The sequence below is a fragment of the Danio rerio genome, chromosome 16, assembly GCF_049306965.1.
Source record: "Danio rerio strain Tuebingen ecotype United States chromosome 16, GRCz12tu, whole genome shotgun sequence".
NCBI classification, from domain to species: domain Eukaryota; kingdom Metazoa; phylum Chordata; class Actinopteri; order Cypriniformes; family Danionidae; genus Danio; species Danio rerio.
The window spans coordinates 34,766,177-34,788,929 of record NC_133191.1 but is presented as its reverse complement, the minus strand read 5'-3'; the positions used below and the strand labels follow the sequence as shown (position 1 = coordinate 34,788,929).

Below are 22,753 nucleotides of genomic sequence, written 5' to 3'. Positions count from 1 at the left end.
CTCCAATATGCAATTGCTTGAGCGTGAGTAAATGGGGAATACATTTTAATTTTTGAATGAACTATCCCTTTTAGTCCAAAATCTTCTGAAGTGGATGTTCTTTGTGATCGGATGTACTATGGATCTTGAATGTAGGTCCTGGTACTTGTGAGGTAAGAGAACGGAGACTGCTTCATGGTATTGGAGAGCGTTCTCCTCCTCAGTGTTCAGATGATGGAGGCTTCTTACCTGTGCAGTGCAAGTTTGTCAATACCACCGACAGGATGATCTTTGATCTCTTGCACACTTTTAACAGGTGAGGCTGCCTATTTAAACCATATGTTTATTTATTCCTTCATTTTCTTTTCAGCTTAGTCCCTTCATCAATCAGGGGTCACCACAGCGGAATGAACCGCTAATTTATCCAGCATATGTTTTACGCAGCTAATACCCTTCCATCTGCAACCCAACACTATGAAACACCCATATACTCTTGCATTCACAAACATACTTTACACTACGGCCAATTTAGCTTATTAAACTCACCTATAGCACATGTCTATGGACTGTCGGGGAAACCGGAGCACCTGGAGGAAACCCACACAAACACAGGGAGAACATACAAACTCCCAGCCAGGGCTTGAAACAGCGACCTTCATGCTGTGAGGCGATCCTGCTACCCACTGCGCCACAGTGATGCTTAAGCCATATATTATTTTTTAAAAGTATTTATTGCGATTTTATATCAGATATACGATTTTATATCAGGGTTTTGAAAGTCTCATTCAACAAAACTGTATTTGTCTGAAACAAAGTAAAATATGAAAGCATTGGAAAGCAACATGTTAAGTAGTCAGTTAAATAGATCTTTGTAATATGTTGAATTTATTTAGCTAGGATGCATTACATTTATTAGAAGTAAAGACTTTTACCTTGTTTTAAAACTATAAATACTTTGAATAACGTAAAAATATTAATCGTTAATAAAAATAGTACATGTCTATGAAGCACCAATTCATTGTTTGATTCAATAATGATGCTAAATGAATATTTTTACAATTTAAAAAACAGTTTTATTTTATTTTAGTTAGTTAGTATATTGTGAAGTGTAATTTATTCCTTTTCCTCCAGTCTTTAACATCACATTACTCTTGAGAACTTTTTAATATGCTGATTTGGGTGCTCAGTATACGTTTGTTGTCGTTTTTTAATATTGAACAGTTTAATATTAGAACAATAGCTAAGTAATATACTTATGTAAAGATCTTTTTTTTTCATAATCCTAAGATGTAAAGAATGTTCAAATGTTCAAAAAAATTATTTTCTGCTGCTTGTTCAAACTACTCATTCAAAATGAGCTAATCAACAATACAAAACACAATATCAACACAATACTCTTTTGGAGGACAGCTTAATTGTTTAATGTTCAATCCACTTACATTTATAAAACAATTCAGTTATTCATTCATTCATTTTCTTGTTGGCTTAGTCCCTTTATTAATCAGGGCTCGCCACAGCAGAATGAACCGTCAACTTATCTAATAAGTTTTCACGCAGCGGATGCCCTTCCAGCCGCAACCCATCTCTGGGAAACATCCACACACACATTCACACACACACTCATACACTACGGACAATTTAGCCTACCCAATTCACCTGTACCGCATGTCTTTGGACTGTGGAGGAAACCAGAGCACCCAGGGGAAACCCACGCAAATGCAGGGAGAACATGCAAACTCCACACAGTAATGCCAACTGAGCCGAGGAGCGACCCGGCGGCCTTCTTGCAATGAGGCAACAGCACTACCTACTGCGCCACTGCTTCGCCACAATTCAGTTAACTTAATTAATTTGTGTTAGGAGAACAAGACAGTACCAGAACAAGTGTAAGACTGCCTGCTTGGCATGTAGATGCAATGTAACTTAAATTCAACAAACGGACCATCAAAACAAAGTGTGACCAAATCTTTTGTTGCATTAAAAATATATTGTAATTTTTTCTTAGTTTAATGGAAAAAGTATTAATCTCTTTATCTATGTATTTTGACCGTATTTTGTTTGTTTTCTCATATTTACATATAATTCTTCAAATAGAGATTTCCTTCTGAAAGCCGTTTTAGTGAAGCTAGACGCCTGTGTCTGAAAAGCAGGCCAAACTCTTTATCTTTAACCACTAGACAGCAGTATTGCGTCAGAGGAAGCATTTGTAACACTTTTCCTATTTCACCAGTTTTCCTACTTAAACCAATAGTCTTCTCAAGCACTTTACAATGCATCTGCTGCAAATGACTCATTTAAATGAAGTTTTTTTTTCCTTTACCAGACAACCAGAAGTGTTCCAGACCTTCAGCGGTTTCAGAAAGGCTTACCCAGAGCTATCGAGTTATTGTTTCTGTGCAGACAGTCGTGGAAGAGAGATGCCAAGCACAGGTGAAACACACTTCTTCACTTTCACTTCAGGTTACAGAACTTTGCCCACATAAATGGCAGTAAAATTTTTCACTAAGATTTTTCTCTTAAAACCCATTCACAAATCTGCTGCTACAAACTTTCACTAAGAAATAGAGAGAAGTCAAAGGGGTAAAACTGAAAATTCTCCCACCGTTTACTCAGCTTTCACTTCTATCCTATTTGAGTGTCTGTCTTCTTGAACACAAAAGAAGATATTTTAAAAATGGTAACCATTTTTTTCATAGTGTATTGTTTTTTTCCTACTTTATGGAAGTCAATGGTTATAGGTTTTCAGCTTTCTTCACAATATTGGGCTCTATTTTGACGGTCCATGCGCAGAGCGCAAAACGCAGGGCGCAAACGCTTTCAGGGCGTGTCAGGACACGTTTTTGCTAATTTAAAGACGGGAAATCTGCCTTGCGCCGCGGCGCATGGTCTAAAAGGGTTGAGTTTATTTTCTTAATGAGTTATAGGTGTGTTTTGAGAATAAACCAATTAGAGTCTCATCTCCCATTCCTTTTAAGAGTCAGCTGCGTCGCGCCAATAGCGCATTCGCTATTTACAGGACGTAAAGTAAGTCTAAGTGGAAAAAATGAGCATTTCACAAGCAAACAGTTAACAGTTTTTTGAAAGAAAACTGTTAAACAGAGCATCTACTGCGTGAGAATGAGAGATAATGGAACTACTTTCACATTCGCTCTTGGATAGGGAAACCTTTATGCACAGATATCAATTAGCCTATAAATAAATACTTTTGTTTGTTAAGCGCAAATATTCGTTTCAAAACTATTTCTAAATTCAGTTCTAATTTCCAGCAAACGAATAAATGAACAATAATAACAAAGTGTGTTCAAAAACCCGAGTTATATCCTAAAACACATGCTGTGCCTCTTATGGTCTAAAACCTGACAGGTGGGCAAATCTAAGCTTGTTTTTAATAAAACAAATATAAATATGGATATAATAAATAATACTGCTAATAATAATAACATTATCCAAAAGCAAATTGTTATGAATGAACTGAAAAAGCCTCCCGAGATGGAAAAGACATAAAAGCAGTGATTTTTCATATTTATGTAGGCTAGAAAATAATGTTTTGTAATATTTTAATCCTTTATATTTATATTCTATATCTGTTCTTATTATATACTATATATATCCTTAATATTTAAATGTTTTCATATGTAAAGATATTTGCCTATTGCTCTCTTGTGTGTATTAAGCAGTGAGTAAGCGTGGCGAAACTCTATGCCGGAGTTTAGACCGGGTTAGTTTTGGGATTATGAAAAATCTATTATAGTTTCTCAAAATAGCAACGCACCAGCGGTCCGCCTCAGAAAGCCTTAATTTTTAGACCAGAACGCCTATGGGCGCACAAATGAGCCCTAATGCATTTGCTATTTAAACAGCGTAGCGCAACGCCTCAAAACGACTCTTGCGCCAAGCTGAAACTACCAAAAGACTTCTGCGCCACACTGCGCCGGGTGTATGATAGGGCCCATTATCTTTAGTGTTCTCTTAAAACTCTTAAAGGTTTAAAATCACATGAGGGTCAGTAAATATTCATTAAATCAAAATATTTGAGTGAACTATCCCTTTAAGCCATAAGTCCCAAACTCCAATTCCTGGAAAGCCACAGCTTTGCACAGTTTTGCTTCAACCCTAATAAAAAACAGCTGATCTAACTAATCAAGGTGTTCAAGACTACTAGAGACTACTAAGCAGGAGTGAGTTGGAGCTGGTTGGAGCTAAACTATGCAGAGCTGCGGCCCTCCAGGAATTGAGTTTGAGCCCATTGCTTTAAGCTGAGAGTAAGGGGAGGGGTTGACTTTGTCTCTATGGATGATGTCAGCATGCTAATTAACTATGCAAAAAGTGATTGGCTACAATTCAAATAAAGGTTTAAATGCATGCTACCAGTGATCAAATAAACAAGTATACAGTACGTTCAGCTAAGTATCTGTTTCATACATGTATGCTTCTTCTAAACAATAAGCAGATATGCATTTAAACAGTTATAGTTGGCAGAGTAGATTAATCTTGGCTTATAGCAAGACATGCAGACGTTTCATATTCATGGTGAAGTGGCTTTGTCATAATACACTGTAAACAATGCTTGGTTTGTGTTGAGGCGACATGAAGGGATTAAGTTAACTTATTAGTTTTTACAAATTTAGGTGGACTGAACACAAAACAATTAAGTTGCCCCCCGCCCTATAAAAAAGTTGTTTTTAAGTCTATGCTTGATATCAAGACAATACCTTTTTAAAAGCTTGCTATTAGGGATTCGAATATCGGTATCGGCCGATAATCACATTTCACGACTTGGTCAATACTTGTTGCCGTTCTCATGAACCGATCACAAGTAGTTGTTTACAAGTTCACAAGCAGAGGAAGATGCATCCGGTTTATGAACCCGGGTTATGAATCAGCAGCGCTACAACCAGGGCTTTACATTAACACCCGCCAAATGCGGGTAGATTTTAGCTGTGGTGGGTTAGACAGACACCACCACTAGCCACTTTGGCTGGTTGAAAGTAATTTTTAAATTGTAGTTTTCTTAAAAGCAGGGTATGACAATATGGGTGCAAATGTGATTTTAGAATCTAGAAGCAGCATGACTGACAAAAATAACGTGCGAGCAAAAGAAAGCAGTTTTTATTTTATTTTTTTAAAGCAAACAGTACATGTTTGCAACATCCCTAATTATCTTAGGTAAATCGAGATCTTATACTTAAAGAGTAATTGTGCTTATATATGACAAAGTGATATAAAGTTTGAAGAATCAGAATTGTTACTCTGTATTAGCCGATTACCATGACAAGGAATCGGTACTCGATTCTCAGCTGCAAAAATCCTGATCAGAACATCTCTACTTGATATTGTAAAATGCTTTAAATTGTTTACTTTCTGAGACAGATTGCAGACAACAGCCGTTTTAGGATGTCTTGTGATTTGGTCTTAGTGATTCTGGAGTCCTTTTTACTAGTCTCAGTCCTAAATCTGCAAGTTATTAGCTACTTTTAACTAAATACATTTTGCGAATACAGACCCTGTTGTATTAATACATCACTAAAATGTCAAGTTGCTGTGTGATTCAGTGTTTTTATTCCAGGATTAGTTTGTCTTGAACACTTGTGACATTTTTTGTGCGCTGCAATAAAAATGATTTATTCTGACTTTGTTTTTTGCAGGTGTGGAGCTGTTGCTGGATGAGGTGTATGACACAGCATTTTCAGACCAGACTGCAGGAAGTTCATTTGCAGAGTCAAACATGTATCGGATTCTAAACCGTAGATACCTTGCTGTCCAGTTGGCCATGAATGGAAAATTTAGATGTATGCATTTTGTTAAAAATGAAAGAATATTGATATATTGATGTTTTTTGAATCAGTAAAACACATCTAGTAACCTAAAAGATATATACATTTGCTTCTAAATGAAATATATTTTTTATATAAAGTAATAATTACAAAGGTTTATCTTTAAACATCACTTCTAAATAGTTTTATCAGAAGTCATAAACTTACATTGCTTTATTTTATTACATTTTTTTGCTGGAAAATAAAGATTTGTTTCATTGACATGTCTATATTTTTAAAGAGAAAAATAGTTATTATTGCAATGCAGAAGTAAAATGTACCTCTTATAAAATTATATCTAAATAGCAGTACTCTAACTTACCCAACCTTTATATTTTAAGGTCCCAGCCCGTGTGAGAGTGAGCGGGCTGCAGCTTCTCAGGCTGGTAATTCCTTTGTACCCTCCTGTACCGACAATGGGGCGTATGTGCCAACCCAATGTCAGTCTGGTGGGCAGTGTTGGTGTGTGGATACTTACGGCAAAGAGATCTTTGGCACCCGACAGAATGGAGTACCAAAATGTAGTGAGTTTGACCTAATTTGTGTAAACTTGCACTTGTGTGAATATTATTTTCCAGAATGATGTGGCATGTTCTTTCAGCTTAGTCTCTTATTTATCAGGGGTTGACACAGCTGAATGAACCGCCAACTATTCCTGCATATATATATATTTTTTTTTTTTACTCAGCGGAAGCCCTTCCAGCCGCAACCTAGTACTGGCAAATGCACATACACTCTCACATTCTCATACATACACTCATACACTCCAGCTAATTTAGTTCATCCAATTCACCTATAGCACATACTGTATATTTAGACTTTTCGGAAAGTCTGATGGCAAGCAGTTGCTTTGTTTTTTATTTATTTATTTAAAAAGTTCATTAAAGCTGAGATACAACCTAAAAGAGGACAATACAACACTTATTATCACAATCATCAGCACTTTTAATTGTCTATTTTACAAACTTATATTATGCTGTTGTTCTATTAGAGTTTTCATTCCAAAATGGCCCTCTAGTGGCTGTTTCCCAAATTACACTAGAGTGTCGCCTCTTGGTCATTCTAAGCTCTTTGGTGCATTAAAACTACATGTATTAGCACACTATGAGCTGTAATTAGTTTGTAGTCTAGAGTTTGTGGTGATGTAATTGTACTATTAAAGCAAGACAGCAATTAAATAGTTAAACATTTAAAAATTCCAAACATTTTGTATTAGCTTTTTCTAAAATTGTATGTTTAAATATTCAAGTAAAAAATAATTAATCTAAATATCTGATAATTGGCATAAAACTGTACTACAAAAATCTGAAAAAATTGATTAATTTAGGTTCAAGATTTTATTTTGACATTAGTCAAAGGTTTTTACTGAGGGTTTATTTGATCAGCCAGATCAAATATACATCTTAATATCACTCTGTAAATACTTTCAAATATATTTATTTAAAAATATAAAAGCTTCAACAAAGAAAATTTGGAGAAAATGGCCTTAAATATGTAATCTGCATTTGAAATCTACAGACACAAAATAAAACCTGAACAGAGTCTGTCCATTAAAACACTTAAAACACTCCTTAACTGAATCTTAAAGTTGACAGGTGCTTTGAAAAACGCCTTGGTCACACTTTACAGTAAGGTTTCATTATTAATGTATTTACTAACATGAACTAATAATGAACAATACTTGTACAGCATTTATTTTTCACAGTACTAATACATTACTAAAATCCAAATTCATGCTTGTTAACTTTAGTTAATGCACTGTGAGTTAGCATAAACTGACAAGGAACAACTTTATTTTAATTAACTAACATTAACAAAGGGTGTCACAGTGAGTAGCACGATCGCCTCTCAGCAAGAAGGTTGCTGGTTTGAGCCCCGACTGGGTCAGGTGGGATTTCTGTGTGGAGTTTGCATGTTCTCCCCGTGTTGGTTTTGGTTTCCTCTGGGTGCTCCGGTTTCCCCCACAGTCCAAAGACATATGCTATGGATGAATTGAATAAGCAAAATTTGCCATAGTGTATGTGTGTGAATGCAAGAGTGTATGAGTGTTTCCTAGTGTTGGGTTGCGGCTGGAAGGGCATCTGCTGCATAAAACATGTATTCCGCTGTGGCGACCCCTGATTAATAAAAGGACTAAGCTGAAAAGAAAATGAATGAACATTAACAAATATATAAACTGAACAAATTTTTTTTTTGTTTATTGTTTGTTCATGTCAGTAAATACATGAACAAACAATAACTACTGTAATTCAACCTAAGCCTTCTGTAAGCAGTGTCTTGATTAATTCTACAGTCATTGTGATTAAAAGCATCAAGTTTATTACACCCATTAATGGACTAGTGAAGCTAAAAAATCTAGTCTTTGAGATCTGAGAGATGTTGGTTTACCTGATTCTTGTTGAGAGAAACATTAACAAGAAGGTTGTGCACTGATTAATGGTGTATATCTTTGTTTGTGTAGGCACTGGAGTGAAAGACTGCCTGTCTGAGAGGAGACAAGCCCTCTCCAAGCTCTTTTATGGCCCAGCTGGAGGCTTTAGCAATAGCAACGTGTTCTCCTCTTCCAAAGACACCGTCTCTTTTCTTGGTACTTGCAGCCCTGAATTCCAGGAGCTGTTGGCCAACTCCGGTCTTCTGCAGTCATTGCCAGAGTTGGAGCGTCCAAAAGTCACAAACATCCTGGCAGATGTTCTCCAAGGGATGTTTCCCTCTGGCGCTCTTGCCCTGAAGGCTTTAGCTCTCGCCCAGAATCCCAAGAGACTTCAGGAGAATCTTTTTGGAGGGAAATTCCTGAAGAACGCTGGAAATTTCAACTTCTCAGGGACTGTTGGAGACAGTGGCACATTGAGCTTTAGACAAATTTTCAGTCAGGTTGGTCTGACCCAAGTTGTGACAGACTTAATGCAGTTGGCTAAGACCTTCACAGACAGCTCTGAAAATCTTAATCTAGACCAGGAGATCTCTGATGCGTTTGGTCGATCGGTAAACCTGAAAAACAACAGAGAAATGATTAAGCTTGTTTCAATGGCTCTTGAGAATACGCATTTTCTTTCTACACTTCGAGTAGCGATCAAACAGTTGAAGGCAGAAGAAACAACCCAGCTGGGTTCATTGTTTCGTGACATTTTCCAGAAATCAGATGTTTGTAAGCCTATGTCTTCCAGCTCAGCTCCATACCTGCCCCAGTGCACTGAGGATGGACTGTACCAGGACGTTCAGTGTCAGGGCTCTGAGTGCTGGTGTGTGGACTCTCGTGGTCTGGAGGTACCAGGTTCTCGCACCACTGGATCCAGGCCGAGATGCCCATCCCAGTGCGAGAAAGAACGTCAGATGGCAATAGCAGTGAAAGCCAGCAGCTCTGCAGGATCTGGGGTCTTCATTCCTAAATGTGAGACTGATGGTGCTTACGTTGCACGGCAGTGTCTTGGCAAAAGTTGTTTCTGCGTGGACAGATCTGGAACCAAACTCGGCATTCAGAGTTCAGGAAGTTCTCTTCAGTGTGAGTCTTGCACGTTAAACACAGATGATTAATTACAGAGCCGGGGAGCATTGTTCCTGTGTTCATACATTTAATTAGACACACATTTAAATGATCTCACACGTGTGCAATAAACAGTCAAGCAAACATCTCAATGATGCATTCTAGAGACTATGTCTTCTTGTTTAATCGAGCTTAAGTGCTTTTACTTTTCCAAGGCTTTCTGTCAGTAATTTAATTCAAAATAATCATTCATACCTTACAGACTCCTTAAAGGTTAGTATTCTTTAGTAAGACATTTTAAATCATATTTAAAACATTATTAGTTATTAGTTTTCTAATGCAAGTCTGCTTTTGCCTCCATGTTGAAATTTATTTTTTTATATGAAATACAACTGTCTGGCTAACACATAAATACAGGTTCTGTCTTACAAATGATAAAATATTTGGAAAATGCTACCAGATTTTTTAAAATTTAGGTACTGTAGTTGCAAATGACAAGGTGATTCAAAAAGAATACCACAACTTTGAGTAGCGAAGACTCAACAAAAGAAGAGCTAATCGCTTTCTGTTGAAGACTTAAGGAAGCTATGAAGCTTCATTTGGTTGCTCCTTTGGTCACTAGGAGTGCTGTTGTCACATACAGTTGAAGTCAGAATTGTTAGCCCCCCTGTTTATTTTTTTCCCCAATTTAACGGAGAGAAAATTTCTTCAACACGTTTCTAAACATAATAGTTTTAATAACTCATTTCTAATATGATTTATTTTATATTTGCCATTATGACAGGAAATAATATTTTACTAGATATTTTTCAAGACACTTCTATACAACTTAAAGTGACATTTAAAGGCTTAACTAGTTTAACTAGGTTAACTAGGCAAGATATGGTAATTAGACAAGTTATTGTATATCCATGGTTTGTTCTGTAGACTATAGAAACAAAATTTAGGCTTATAATTTTGACAACTGCTTTTAGCTGAAATAAAACAAATAAGACTTTCTCCAAAAGAAAAAAATATTGTCAGACATACTGTGAAAATGTCCTTGCTTTGTCAAGAAATTTAAAAGGGGGCTAATAATTCTGACTTCAACTGTACATACATGCGTGCTTTTATGTGTGTGTGTGTGTGTGAGTGTGTGTGTGTGTGTAGTTCTTGAATAACCCTGTATTTCTAATTTTCAGTAACATTAGTTTAGTGCACTAAATTTAACTTAAATAACTAATACTATAATAAAAAATTATAAAACATATATTGTTATTTTAAAAACTAATATAGGATAGAAAAAACACAATTTCTAAAACTTAAGCTGTTGTTATATAATTAATATAAAAATGCAAATAATAGTATATAGTAATTTTATTTAATTTTCCACATTATATATACTGTATATGGTTGAAAATAAATTTAACTATGCATTTTAAACTATATATATATATATATATATATATACAAATATTTGTATAGTATAATTTTTTATTCTATGTGTTTTTATTTATTTATGCATACAACATACACACGTTGTATGTAAATTGCAATATGCAAACTTTTATTTTAGATGCAGTTAACCATTTGAGAGTACCAACAAAAAGTGATTCAAATTGTTGTTAAAAATAAATGGAAACTTGATAGTAAAATTAACCATGCAGTTTTCCAACAACAAAAGCTGTTCTACGATAATATACATTATACCATATCACCTATTACTCCGATCTGAAATATAAAAGTTAGGTTGTGACATTTCATTTTTTTAAATGATTTACGTTTTGTCCTCTTTAATAAAATCGAAATTACATTAACATATTAAAATAAATCTAAATCTGATAAAAAATAATACAAATTTGTCTTCTGATGATCTTTCTTAGGCCCAACCAGCTGCCAGGCCATAGCGATTCAGCAATTCCAGTCTACAGTCCGCTCTCTGCTCTCTGATCCACCTTCTGTAACCCAGCTTTCTGAAATATACATTCCTCGATGCTCCTATGATGGCAGCTGGCACCAGATCCAGTGCGATGGACCTCCAGAACAAGCCATTGAGTTCTACCGTGAGTGGGTACGGATCATAAATTTGGGACAAGACCTGCCTGCCTCTGAACTTCTGGGAATTCTACAAACATATGCAAGAAACACAGAAGCAATGGCATCATTCAGAGCCTTTGTATCTGAATTGTTCAAAATTGGGCACCACAGAGTGTTCCCAGTCCTAGCAAGATTTCAGAAGTTCTCTGATATTCCATCAGATCTGTTAGACGGGAACAGTGAAGCGGTTTATGGACCATCAGTTTACTTGAACCCATTATCCTTATGGCGACTAATCAGATTAGATGATTCTGGTTATCCAGGTCTGCTCTCTGACTTCAGCGTTCCTCTTGGAAGCTTTGATCTACGTCAGTGTTGGTGCGTTGATCTTGAAGGAGACATGCTAGCAGGTAGCAAAGCTCCTGTTGGGCAAATCCCAAAATGTGAGTTATGCGTTTATCATATCCACAACACATTTCTATGTAATCTGTTGAAAGCGTTCTCATTAGATCTCCTCTGTGTGTCTTTTCAGGCCCAGGTCCTTGCTCTGTGGTTCAAAGCCAGGTCTCTGAGTTCCTAAAGCAGGCAGAGGAGCTGATCTCTGCCTCAAACAGCACACATGTGCCTGTGGGTTATGGTTTTCTGCTGGCTGAGAGTGTGTATCTGAGCCCTGAGGAGCTGGAGCAGACGAGATCCTCAATGATCCCTGTCACTCAGACTCTTCTGAGCAACACCGACTTAGCACTGAGACTCGCAGCTCATTCCAGTACAGTCTTTGTTTTATCTGTCAGCATAAACATTTGAGGAAACTTCAGTGGAGAGTGTGATTGGGTTTAAACGTTTGAGACAACATCTGAAAAAGCTTTTGGTGACTTTATTTTGATGGTCCGTTTGTTGAATTTAAGTTACATTACATCTACATGCCAACTAATTCTCATTAAATAAAGTAGACCGGTAGGTTGGGGTTAGGGTTAGTGCAAGTTGACATGTACTTAAAAGTTTCTTATAGTCAGTTAAATGTTAGTTGAAGGAGCATATCAACAGATATTAAGCAGACAGTCTACTAATACTCAAATGAACCATCAATATTAAGTGTTACCAATCTTTTGAGTAAAGGTTTCAGGTTTTTTGCCAATAAAGCAATGTTAAACACATTTTATTTTACAGTATGTTTACTTGATGTTTACCTACAATGCCTCATAAAACACTGGGTTTTGTAAGATAACTATATTTGAAGAGTTCAGAAGCAAAAGCCTCTAAATGCCATCTGAAATTTTCTTTTACCATTAGCATTTTTCTGAACATCCTTTGTTTATATTTAGCTATTTTAATTAAAGAGAAAAAAAAGAACTTCTTTGCCATAAAAGTGAAAATACTGAACCTACACACAGGAACCTGAGAAAAACACTCGTTTTAGAAGAACATTTCTGATGTTTTTCAAGCATTTAGAGACTTTTGCATCTGAACTCTTCAAATGTAGTTATCTATATACAAAACCCAGTGTTTTATGAGGCAAGTACATTGTAGGTACACATCTATTAAACATACTGTAAAATAAGAGGTGCTTAATTGTAAAAAAAGCTGAAACGTTATTTTGGTTAGGATCATGGGTAGCTATATGGCTAGTACCTACAGTAGGTATTACCCACAATGCATATATGTAACAGGACTATAAAATAAGTGCTGAAAAGTCATTAATGTTATAAAGTAGAAGTACAAGCAGTTTCTGTCACTTTTTTAAATAAGATAATTAGTCCTACCAACAATGTGACACTTTTTACAGGCCAATGTTTCTATAATGTTGCTAATTTTACAATAGAAAAACTTGGTAGACATTTAGACCCTACTGTGCTTTTTTCCTGATGTTGTTTGTTGGTGTTGTTTTCTCTTTATAAACAATGTTAAAATGGGAGAGAATGCATTCGATATCTTTAGTGTGGTTTAATATTGCTTCTAAACTAAAACTGAGGATGCTTTCTATTTTTGACAGCCTTGCATTTCTACTGGCAGAGCAGACTTATGGCCAGTGACAGAGATAGACAAAGTTTAATGTTGGGTTACCAGCCTTATATCCCACAGTGTGACGCTTATGGCCAGTGGCTGCCTAATCAGTGCTACCAAAGCACAGGTAAGGCTATTTTCCATAATCTTTTTTAGAGCATTTGTTTATTATTGACACTTTTGGTCTTCTATAGCTAGGCCTCTCATAAAAATCACAACACGTGGACATGGCCTCAATCATTTTTGGTGATATAATGTATATCGGCCATACATAAAAAACAGTTCTAGCAACAGTTTAGCTGATTGTGCAACATCTCTATCTCTATTTATAGTATCCACTCCTTAAGTATATTTTCATGTGGGTGCCTGACAACTGAAAAAAGATCTGGTACCAGATATTACAGCCTCTGTTACTTTTTATTATGCACTTTTTTTTATTAACATTCATTATTATTTATTTAGGTTATGCACTTTCAAATTCCTATTCCAGTGCCCATCTATTACGTTGCTAAAATGACTAATTAAATTAAATATTCTTTAGAATAAAATATTATTGATTTTATATTTTATTCTTTGGATCATCCATTATTATTTGGAATCATCCCACCCCCCACCCCCCCAAATTGAAGAACTTGGTAAGAAATGAGTGATATGCCAAGATTACTTAAGAAATCTTTTGCATGTATATTAATTATTACAATTCTATAGAATACATAAAAATAAATACGTTTTATAGAATTAACTGTAGTCTTCGACCTGATTCATGGCTTAGAATTAATGTTTTGAAGTCTTACCTCCCTGTCTCTTTATCTCTCCTTTATAGTCAAGCTTAGTGAAAGTTACTTTATCATCATTTTACATAAACTTTAGTTTTGTTGAGTTGCAAAACTCACTGCATGCCGACATCTCTGCAAAAAAGGCTGTTACTCTGGTTTCATGGCTCATGAACGGTGCATATTTTATCATGATGCGCATAGGAAGTGTTTTCTGTGAGCATGCGTCAGTTTGCTTTTACCAGAATTGTTACAGTTGCACATAGAGAATGACAAACTTGTGCATGCAAAAGACGGAAAATTTAAATGGCCCCTATCGTCTTTCTGAGATTACCACTCTAAATTAATACACTTGCATAAAGTAAATTGTATAATTTTTTTTGCACCATCTCCTTTGCCGTCCCCAGCAAGATGCCACCCTGGGTGATCGCCCATATTGCCCATGCCTAAATCCACCACTAATATAACGAGTGGCATAAAATAGTCTTAAAATAGCAATAATATTGTTTATCGCAACATATTTTGGTGCAAAATATCATACAACAAAAAATAGATATCATAACAGGCCTAGCTACAACTGTTGTATCATGCTGGGTTACACGTGTCTATTGCCTCATTACAAACATGCATTGCAAATTTCACAATATACATGTAAAAATAACAAAAGATGCATTTAAACAGACCTTATGCGTCTTTGGGTTGTTCCTGAATACATTTATAAGTTAGTCAATTGTAGCCTGGGGTGTGCATATTAATGATCCCATGTGGGTTAGGGTTAATTTTTTATTCTGATTGGGCTGTTTTTCCACCAATATTTTACATCCATGAGCATAAATAGTATCTAACTGTATGGCATTTCCATGGACTGGAAGCTTATTATTTAACTATGCATAGGTATATCCAGATTTTCTTTCTACAGCTAATTTTTCTTAACAAAAATATAACTCTTACAGAGCAAACAATAATGCAAAATGTATGTGCAGATCACCTACTTGTTTTTGCTTTGTCTGAAAGGTCTCTGTTGGTGTGTTGATGAAGAGGGTCAATACATCGCTGACTCTCTGACGTCTCGTTCCTCACTACCTCAGATGTGTGAGCATCCAGTCTCATGTTTCTTTATAGTCTTAATATTAAAGTAGTTTGAGGAGGTTTGGCGTTTGCCACTTTTGGAGTGTAAATATGTATTTAATCTGATTTGTAACAATTTTTCTCCCAGGCCAAACTTTATGCCAGAGGCTCCAAAGTCACACTTTGCTCTCTGACTGGAGACAAACAAGCTCTAATATCACTTACACATACAGACCGTCATGTGAAGAGGTGAGGATTCTTTTTTTTATTGTAGCTATGCATCATTGTTGTTGTGGATTTCAATAAAAATATCTTATCGTATGTGTGCATGTGTTTGCAGGATGGTGAGTTTTCAGTACTCCAGAAGGCCACTTCTGGCCATATGCAGGGGTTTTGTGTGAGCCCAATAACTGGACGAGTCATTCAACCAGCCATCACCAATTCCTCTGGAGAACTGCAATGTAATTCTTTCTTCCATCCATATGTAAAATGTGATTTCATGCAACATCACAAACACTTCATGGTCTTTCTTAGTTCTACTGCCGAAGAAAGAAAAGCAGTAAGTTAATAGGAGTTTGTGTTCCATGGCATGAGCAGCATTTCTGCATTGCTTTGAACATTGAAGTTGGAAAATCTTAAAAGACCAGCATTTCCCACAATTCCATTGCACTCTATCTTGCAGCCTGTTTCAATCTGTCATTAGCATCCATTCAAATGCTACTGTGACTTCTTGTGTGTGGATTTCTCAGAGGCCCTTCTAGGTCTTTAAGATATCATAAAAAAAAAACTGACTTCGATATTCAGTTTTCCTGTGATATATGCAATGTAGCTACTCCATTTGGGAACAACTGATCATTTTAGATTAATGTGATGATTTTGAAGCATCTGCATAAAATATAAGAACTCATAAATACAAAAGAGCAAAGATACAAATGAAATCGGCAGTTCATTATGGTTGTCTGGTCAGTATAATAGCTTGAATGTAAATAAATTGAATAATCAAATATAAAATAACACTTTCGTCCTTATCATATAAATAAATAAATTAAACATTACATTTTTTATCAGTGACACATTTTCTTGTAAATACTCACACAGTCAAATTTATAATTTGAAATTTATAAACTTTCACTCTGTTATGGTTAAAGTTAAAGATTCAAGAAACCCTGGAGTACTTTTTTTTGAGATTTTAACAGATTTGTGTGTGTTGAGCACCAGTTAAGACAACCTTAGCACCTGCCAGCTTAAATTGTGGGGAAAACTGAATAATTTTGACAGCTAATTTCCTCTTCTGGAATTAAAATCATTTTTTGGGATCAAAATCGGTGACGTAGTGCAAAACTGCAAGTGGAGTGATGACGCGTCAGTTTCTCAATATTATGCATAGCGAAGTTTTCAAACCCTATGAGAAGAACCTGCTTCATAATTATTCATGAGAGCATGTGCTTTCCGAAAGCAAAGCAGGCCTGCCAAGCTGTGAGACCCAATGACTGGGTGAGTCTATGCACTGCTATCCACTGTGTCTGCATTCAGATCCAGAGACTGAAGAGAAGAGAAGTTTCTATAAACACGATTATCTTTGTAATGATATAACAAATTGTGGTTATATGTATATAAAATTATGAATAACACATGTAGCAGGGCATTAAGTTACTATGTAGGTATGTCCAGATTTTACTGGACATACCCGCATTACTTACCCACTTACTTATACCTACATTACTTATTGTTTTTTTCTTTGCATTTTAACTTTTTAAACTATAACATCATGGATCTCCTCATGGTTTGTGTCTCATTTTGTGAACCAACTGACAACTGTTGTTCGATCCACTCTTTTTCCTTATAATTCTGACGCAACATTGCAGATATGTACATTAACAAATTCTTACTAAAAGGATATATTGTGTAGCCCTACATTCTTCTTAATTCATTACCCTCTACATCAGTTAAATACAAATGAATAATGTGAAACACTAGTGTTATCAAATAGACAAATCTATGTTAAATAGTTTACACCCAAGCAGGAAAGCAAGAAAAGGAAAAGGATGTTGGGTGGCAGATAAAACATGCATTTTCTCACTTTCTTTAATGCACTTTCTCACAACACATCCCATGATGATTAAATGTTCAGTCAACAGACAGAAAATAGTTAGCCTTTTGGGACTGTTTAAACACATTAGACCATGTTAGCATTATGAAAAGGCCAAAAGTAGACTGGCTTTATACAGCCTTCTATTATCAGTCTGATTAAAACACTTTAAACAAGCTTACTACACATACTTTGTTCTTAGCATACAGTTTTCATAGGATTTTATGCAGAGAAAACCTGCATATTTTATATATAGATATAAATGAACTGCTTATAAATTATAACAAGAAACATAGTTCATAGAAATACAACTCTTTACATCTGACCATTGGTTCACAAGCATGAGTTTGAAAATTTTTGAAAATCTTTGCCAAAACTCAAAGCAAACCGTACTTTAACATCTGATAGGTATATTATTCCAGAACTAACATATACTACAATATCTTTAAGCAAGGCATTGAAAAAATATACCCATGAAGGAACATATATTCAACAAGTTCATGTCTTATGCTGTGTGCTGTAGGTCCAGGCTGGTGTTCTCTGCAGAAAACTCTGGCACTGCAAAGAGAAGTTGCTCTCGGGTATGAGCCTGAATGTGTGCAGGATGGGCAGCACTTTTCACCCCTGCAGTGTGACCTGTCAGATTGTTGGTGTGTTTCTGATAGTGGAAAGGAGCTTCCGATGACACGATCACCCCGCAGCACAGGACAAACCCCAGCCTGCAACAGTAAGTTATTAGAACACACTTTACATTTCTTTACATTTTTGGCATATGCATTTGCCATCAGTTTTGTTTATTTTCAGTTCCTGAGTGCCCTCTTCCATTTGGAGACATTTCCCATGGTGCCGTACTCTGTAGCTCTACAAATGTTCCGAGTCAGCAGATGCAGCGCTGTGAGCTGTACTGTGACCAAAGTTACGTCAACACCCTTCCTGTCGCCAGCTTCCTCTGTGATCCCCAGGCGAAAAACTGGCTTGAAGATGCTCCACTTTCTTATGCCTGCCAAAGTAAAGGCCACACACACACTGTCCTATTTACCTGTTATAACGCTATAGAAGCTTTTCTTTTGCTCTAGATTCTGAGCATCTGTGTTTCTGTGATGTCTATCAGAGCCTCAGGTATTGCAGACAGTGCAGGTGAGCGTGCAGCTCCAGCTGTCTCTGAATGAGGGTCAGCAGAGTTGCAGCACTCAGAGTGTTGATCTACAGGCTGCTTTGCTGAGAGACATGAGAGCTACAGGCCTCTGCAGCCTACAGGTACAATATAAACAGTCTACTGACAGATATTATTAAAAACATTTTATAAATAATTAATATGTATTTTTAAGTTTTAAAACGGTTTTAAAAACACAAGAAAAATAATATAAGCATCTTATTTTTTTAAGCGTTTATTTTATGGAGGTCACGTCTCTTTGGGGTAAACAAGAAGTTTTATGATGTTGTTTTTTTAGGTGTTCTTAAAAGCATTGGCAGGTTTAGTATCACAGTGTGGTTTAGTAACATCTGTACAGTTTAAATCTAAGTTGATGCAACTGTTAAGGACAGGATGAAATATTGTTGGGCACGATGAATATTATAATTCTCATGTTTTATATGAGAACGATGTCCTTAATCAGGTGGAAAGGATTCTGTATGATCCAACTTATTTTTTGTTTCCACATTATAAACTGCTTCCCTCTGGTAGGAGACAGAGTACCTGTGTAGGTAGAACGGAAAAGAAATACTTTGTAGCTGTTTCAGTGAGTTTATCTTAATTATCATTATTATTATTATTATGCTATTATAATACTATTATAGTATTTGGCTGTTAATTCGTGGTTCTACTAAAGCTAAAGCAAATTTCAAAGAAAACTGTTGAAATAATACTTCTATATTTATATATTTTGGTATGTATGTATCCATTTGTCTGTCTGTGTGTCTATATAAAACTCAGTTGGTAGTGGATTAGTGTATATAATTAATGTAAATGTGCATTATATTAAATATTTAAACATTACATTTGTTAAGGTTTCTATTATTATAGTTTTACAGGATTGTTTGTCTAAGGATTATAATTTTGTTTGCAATATCTAATCTTAAACAAATAGATTTACTTTGACAGCCCAGAAAAAGCTCAATTTTTGTAGAATGTTTTTCCCTACTAAATTTATTTATAATTTATTTTATATGATTTATAATGTAAGAGTTTTTTGTATATTCATAAACCGCTTTGTAGGAAAAAAAGTATAAGAACACAAAATAATTAACATAGAATTACTCTAATCTGATAATTTTTTCTGATCTTTCTTTAGTAAACCCTATTTTGAAAACCTCTTTTTTAATCTAATACTGTTATTTCCCACTATTGCACTTTTAGTAAATAACACTATAATGTGCAAGTGGTATTATTCACACAAACTGCATCATAAGTATCATATTTAATATGTAGGTGTCACAGTATCACAAAAATGTGCTGCTCTATAAAATACATCTCACATATGAATTCGATAAAAAAAAAAAAAACATTCAAAAGACACACTTTTTTTATTGGCCTTCTATCATAGTTTAAATGTCTTAAAATGTTGAATAAATGTGTGTTATTAATTTGCATACTTGTGTCTTCATGTTTGTTAGCTGACCTCCTCAGGCCAGACCAGCTCTGTTTCAGTCTGTGACGAGTCGTCTGTGTCTCTTGAGTGTTCGAATGACAAGGAAGTCACTGCACGCATCACCTTAATGGCCCGCCTTTCTGACCTACCATTGGCTGCTCTTCCTGATCTCCATGACATTGGTTAGAGCATCCTTAATGTCCCTGTTCTAGTCAATTTTCTGTAAATGTAATATACTTTATATCTACGATAATAACAATACCATAACATAAATATTGCACAAAATCACTAATATATGCTTTCTGAAAATATGCATGCATTTTTTTTTTCAGATACGGCTCTTAGCGAGGAGAGGTTGTTAAATGGTTTGAAGAAATTAATCCTAAGTGGGTCATACCAGTCCATCTTTCTCTCCGACCATTCTCTCGCTCTCTCCAGTCCTCCTTCATTTAGCTGTATGACAGGCTATTCGCAGCTCCCACAATCCACTGGGTGTGGTAGGTTGGCTTCTGTACCACTCGGCCATCTTAATGACAGACTGGCCTGTACACCATAAAGGAAAATAGCTTCACTGGTGTTTCCGAATATGCACCTATAAAGTTTTCTTTAACTGGTGCATTTTTTACCCTACTGGCTTGTGCAAAAATAGAAACGTGGCATGCGAAAAATGTAGAAATGTGTTTGTGACGGATGTATGTAATGTTTTAAACTGCATGTAATATCTATTATCTATCAATCTTTTCTGTATTTCAAACATTGCCTTCTTTTTCTACTTGGCACTATCATTAGTCTTGCTTAATCACTCTGTGTTTGTGATTTTATTCTCTCTCACAAACAGTGTTATGTCCAGCTGGGTCTTTTTTCAGTGGTGGTGTGTGTACTCCGTGTCCGCGTGATACTTTTCAAGAGGATGAAGGGCAGGTCTTTTGCTCTCCCTGTCCCGCAGGAACCTCCACTGTGGCCCAGGGAGCCTTCAGTGCTTCTCATTGTGAGTAAAGGCTAGATTTAACTAGTTATACATGGCAACTCGGTCAAAATGTAAATCACAGCTTTCAGAGGCATAGGAGTGATTCGTTTGGGAATTTTTTTTAAACTGTTTTTAGTGTTTAGACATTTTTTTGTCCTTTTAAGGCCTTACTGAGTGCAAGAAGAGTAAACTGAGTTGTACAACAAAAGGAGACTTCCTATCAGCACAGAAGGAACCTGTGTCTGGAAAATGGAGGTGTGTTTCTGCACAGGGGGAGGAACTTACTTGGACGTCATCTGATGGTCTGTTGACTGTTGAAGAATGTAAAGGTATCCTGCACCATCATTATTGCATAGTAAAAAAATTACATAAATAAATAAAAGCTTATATGTTTTAAACCAGCGGTTCTCAAACTTTTTTCACCAAGTACCACCTCAGAAAAATATTGTCTTTCCAAGTACAACCATAATGACCAGTATTAAAATAAAGTAGCATAGTTGGCCAAAATAAGCAGTTACAGCACTGCACAGTTCCAGGCAGAGTCATATTCATTCAACAAAATTATATTCCATACAAAATATAAAGCTGATCAGTCGGTTCTTGTCATGTGACTTGTGGTGCGGCATTCTGAAAATTTAAGATGTTTTCAATTGGGGACGTCTGGAATACACAAGCGCATCGTGATGCAGTACTTATTTGTTTTGCTAGCCAGTTGGTCAAATTTTGGTGCTCAAGTGACCAAGAATCATTTTTATTTTTTTTTAAATGATCAATCAGACTGAGATTATAAATAAAGCATAAATAATTTATGATTATTTGTGCATCCTGGTACCAATTGATCTTTAGACAAGAGCCAGTCTGTGGTCCAATGTTAGGGGAACACTTCTCTAACACGTATCTGCTCTGCAAGCACCATACACCTCTTTCTCTAGTCATGCGCCAATTGAATTGCTTTTTAGCAGCTAATGAAATGATGCACTAAAGTAAACATTCTAAGCACAGCGCTTTGATCGTAGGCTTTAGAGAACAGCCAATGCTGATCACATTGGTATTATCGTAGTCGTACGCATCAAATAATTAAAATTAAATTCATTTTTTCTTTCATTATTCAGGGATTCCTCCATGTACCACTAGAATTAAGCCTGCGTACCACTAGTGGTACACGTACCACAGTTTGAGAACCACTGTTTTAAACAGTGTGGCAGTAGTTTGGGTGATTTTTAAGTAGTGTAAATAGTGCCGATCACTAATCTGCAATCTGGCCGATCTCATGAACCAAACGCAGGTGTTTGTTTAGTAGTTTACAAGCTTATGTATGGCGAGATCTACTCTTAAGCTTTATTCTCAGAGGGAAAATATGCTTAATGCATTATAAAGCTTGAAGCATTAGAATCAATACTCTTATCAGCCGATTACCATGACAAGGAATCAGTACTCTGTATCAGCTGCAAAAATCCTGATCGAAGCATCCCTACAGGCAATTTATTTATTTTTTTGACGTATCAATTTTGAGATGTTTATAATGCATCGCTATGGATCTGGAGGAGGTCAATCCAGGCTTTTTCCAATTCCTGAGGCTCTGTGCTGGTTGTGGAAATTCAAGATTGACCCTAATATAATTACGATTAGCTGAAATCGGCAATGAAAATTGAATTAAATTGAATGAATTAACGAATTAAAGAATAGAAAGAAATTGGCCTTGAAATCATGTCAGCTGGAATACTAAGGGCCGTTGAAAATATTAAAAAATGTGCTCATCTATTGTCTCTTGAGCCTTACTCTGCATCCTATTGTTTACAAAAACATTTGAATATAAAATAATCATTAATAAAGTTTGGAATGTTTTAAGCAGATTGCAAAAGTGTTCATAGCTAGCTGTTTACATTAATCTTGTGATATAAAAAACTATTTACATGACTTGCGCAAGTGCTCTCACGAACAATCGTTTATTTGAATTAGTTTTTGACATATTTAATAA

General features: G+C 35.8%; 1 protein-coding gene across 2 annotated transcripts in view; it reads left to right on the top strand.

The window, feature by feature from the left end:
* tg (thyroglobulin) overlaps window positions 1-22,753 on the top strand; it is a 64,659-nt gene that overhangs the window by 5,304 nt on the left and 36,602 nt on the right. Inside the window, 18 exon segments of one of the 2 annotated variants that reach the window (NM_001329865.1) lie at window positions 136-295; window positions 2,303-2,409; window positions 5,625-5,768; window positions 6,134-6,316; window positions 8,254-9,291; window positions 11,136-11,732; window positions 11,822-12,055; window positions 13,280-13,417; window positions 15,078-15,155; window positions 15,280-15,380; window positions 15,472-15,592; window positions 17,744-17,947; window positions 18,025-18,228; window positions 18,332-18,477; window positions 19,834-19,990; window positions 20,141-20,305; window positions 20,647-20,796; window positions 20,940-21,104. In NM_001329865.1, coding sequence (NP_001316794.1) covers window positions 136-295; window positions 2,303-2,409; window positions 5,625-5,768; window positions 6,134-6,316; window positions 8,254-9,291; window positions 11,136-11,732; window positions 11,822-12,055; window positions 13,280-13,417; window positions 15,078-15,155; window positions 15,280-15,380; window positions 15,472-15,592; window positions 17,744-17,947; window positions 18,025-18,228; window positions 18,332-18,477; window positions 19,834-19,990; window positions 20,141-20,305; window positions 20,647-20,796; window positions 20,940-21,104 — 4,092 coding nt within the window. 2 annotated transcript variants of the gene reach the window in all.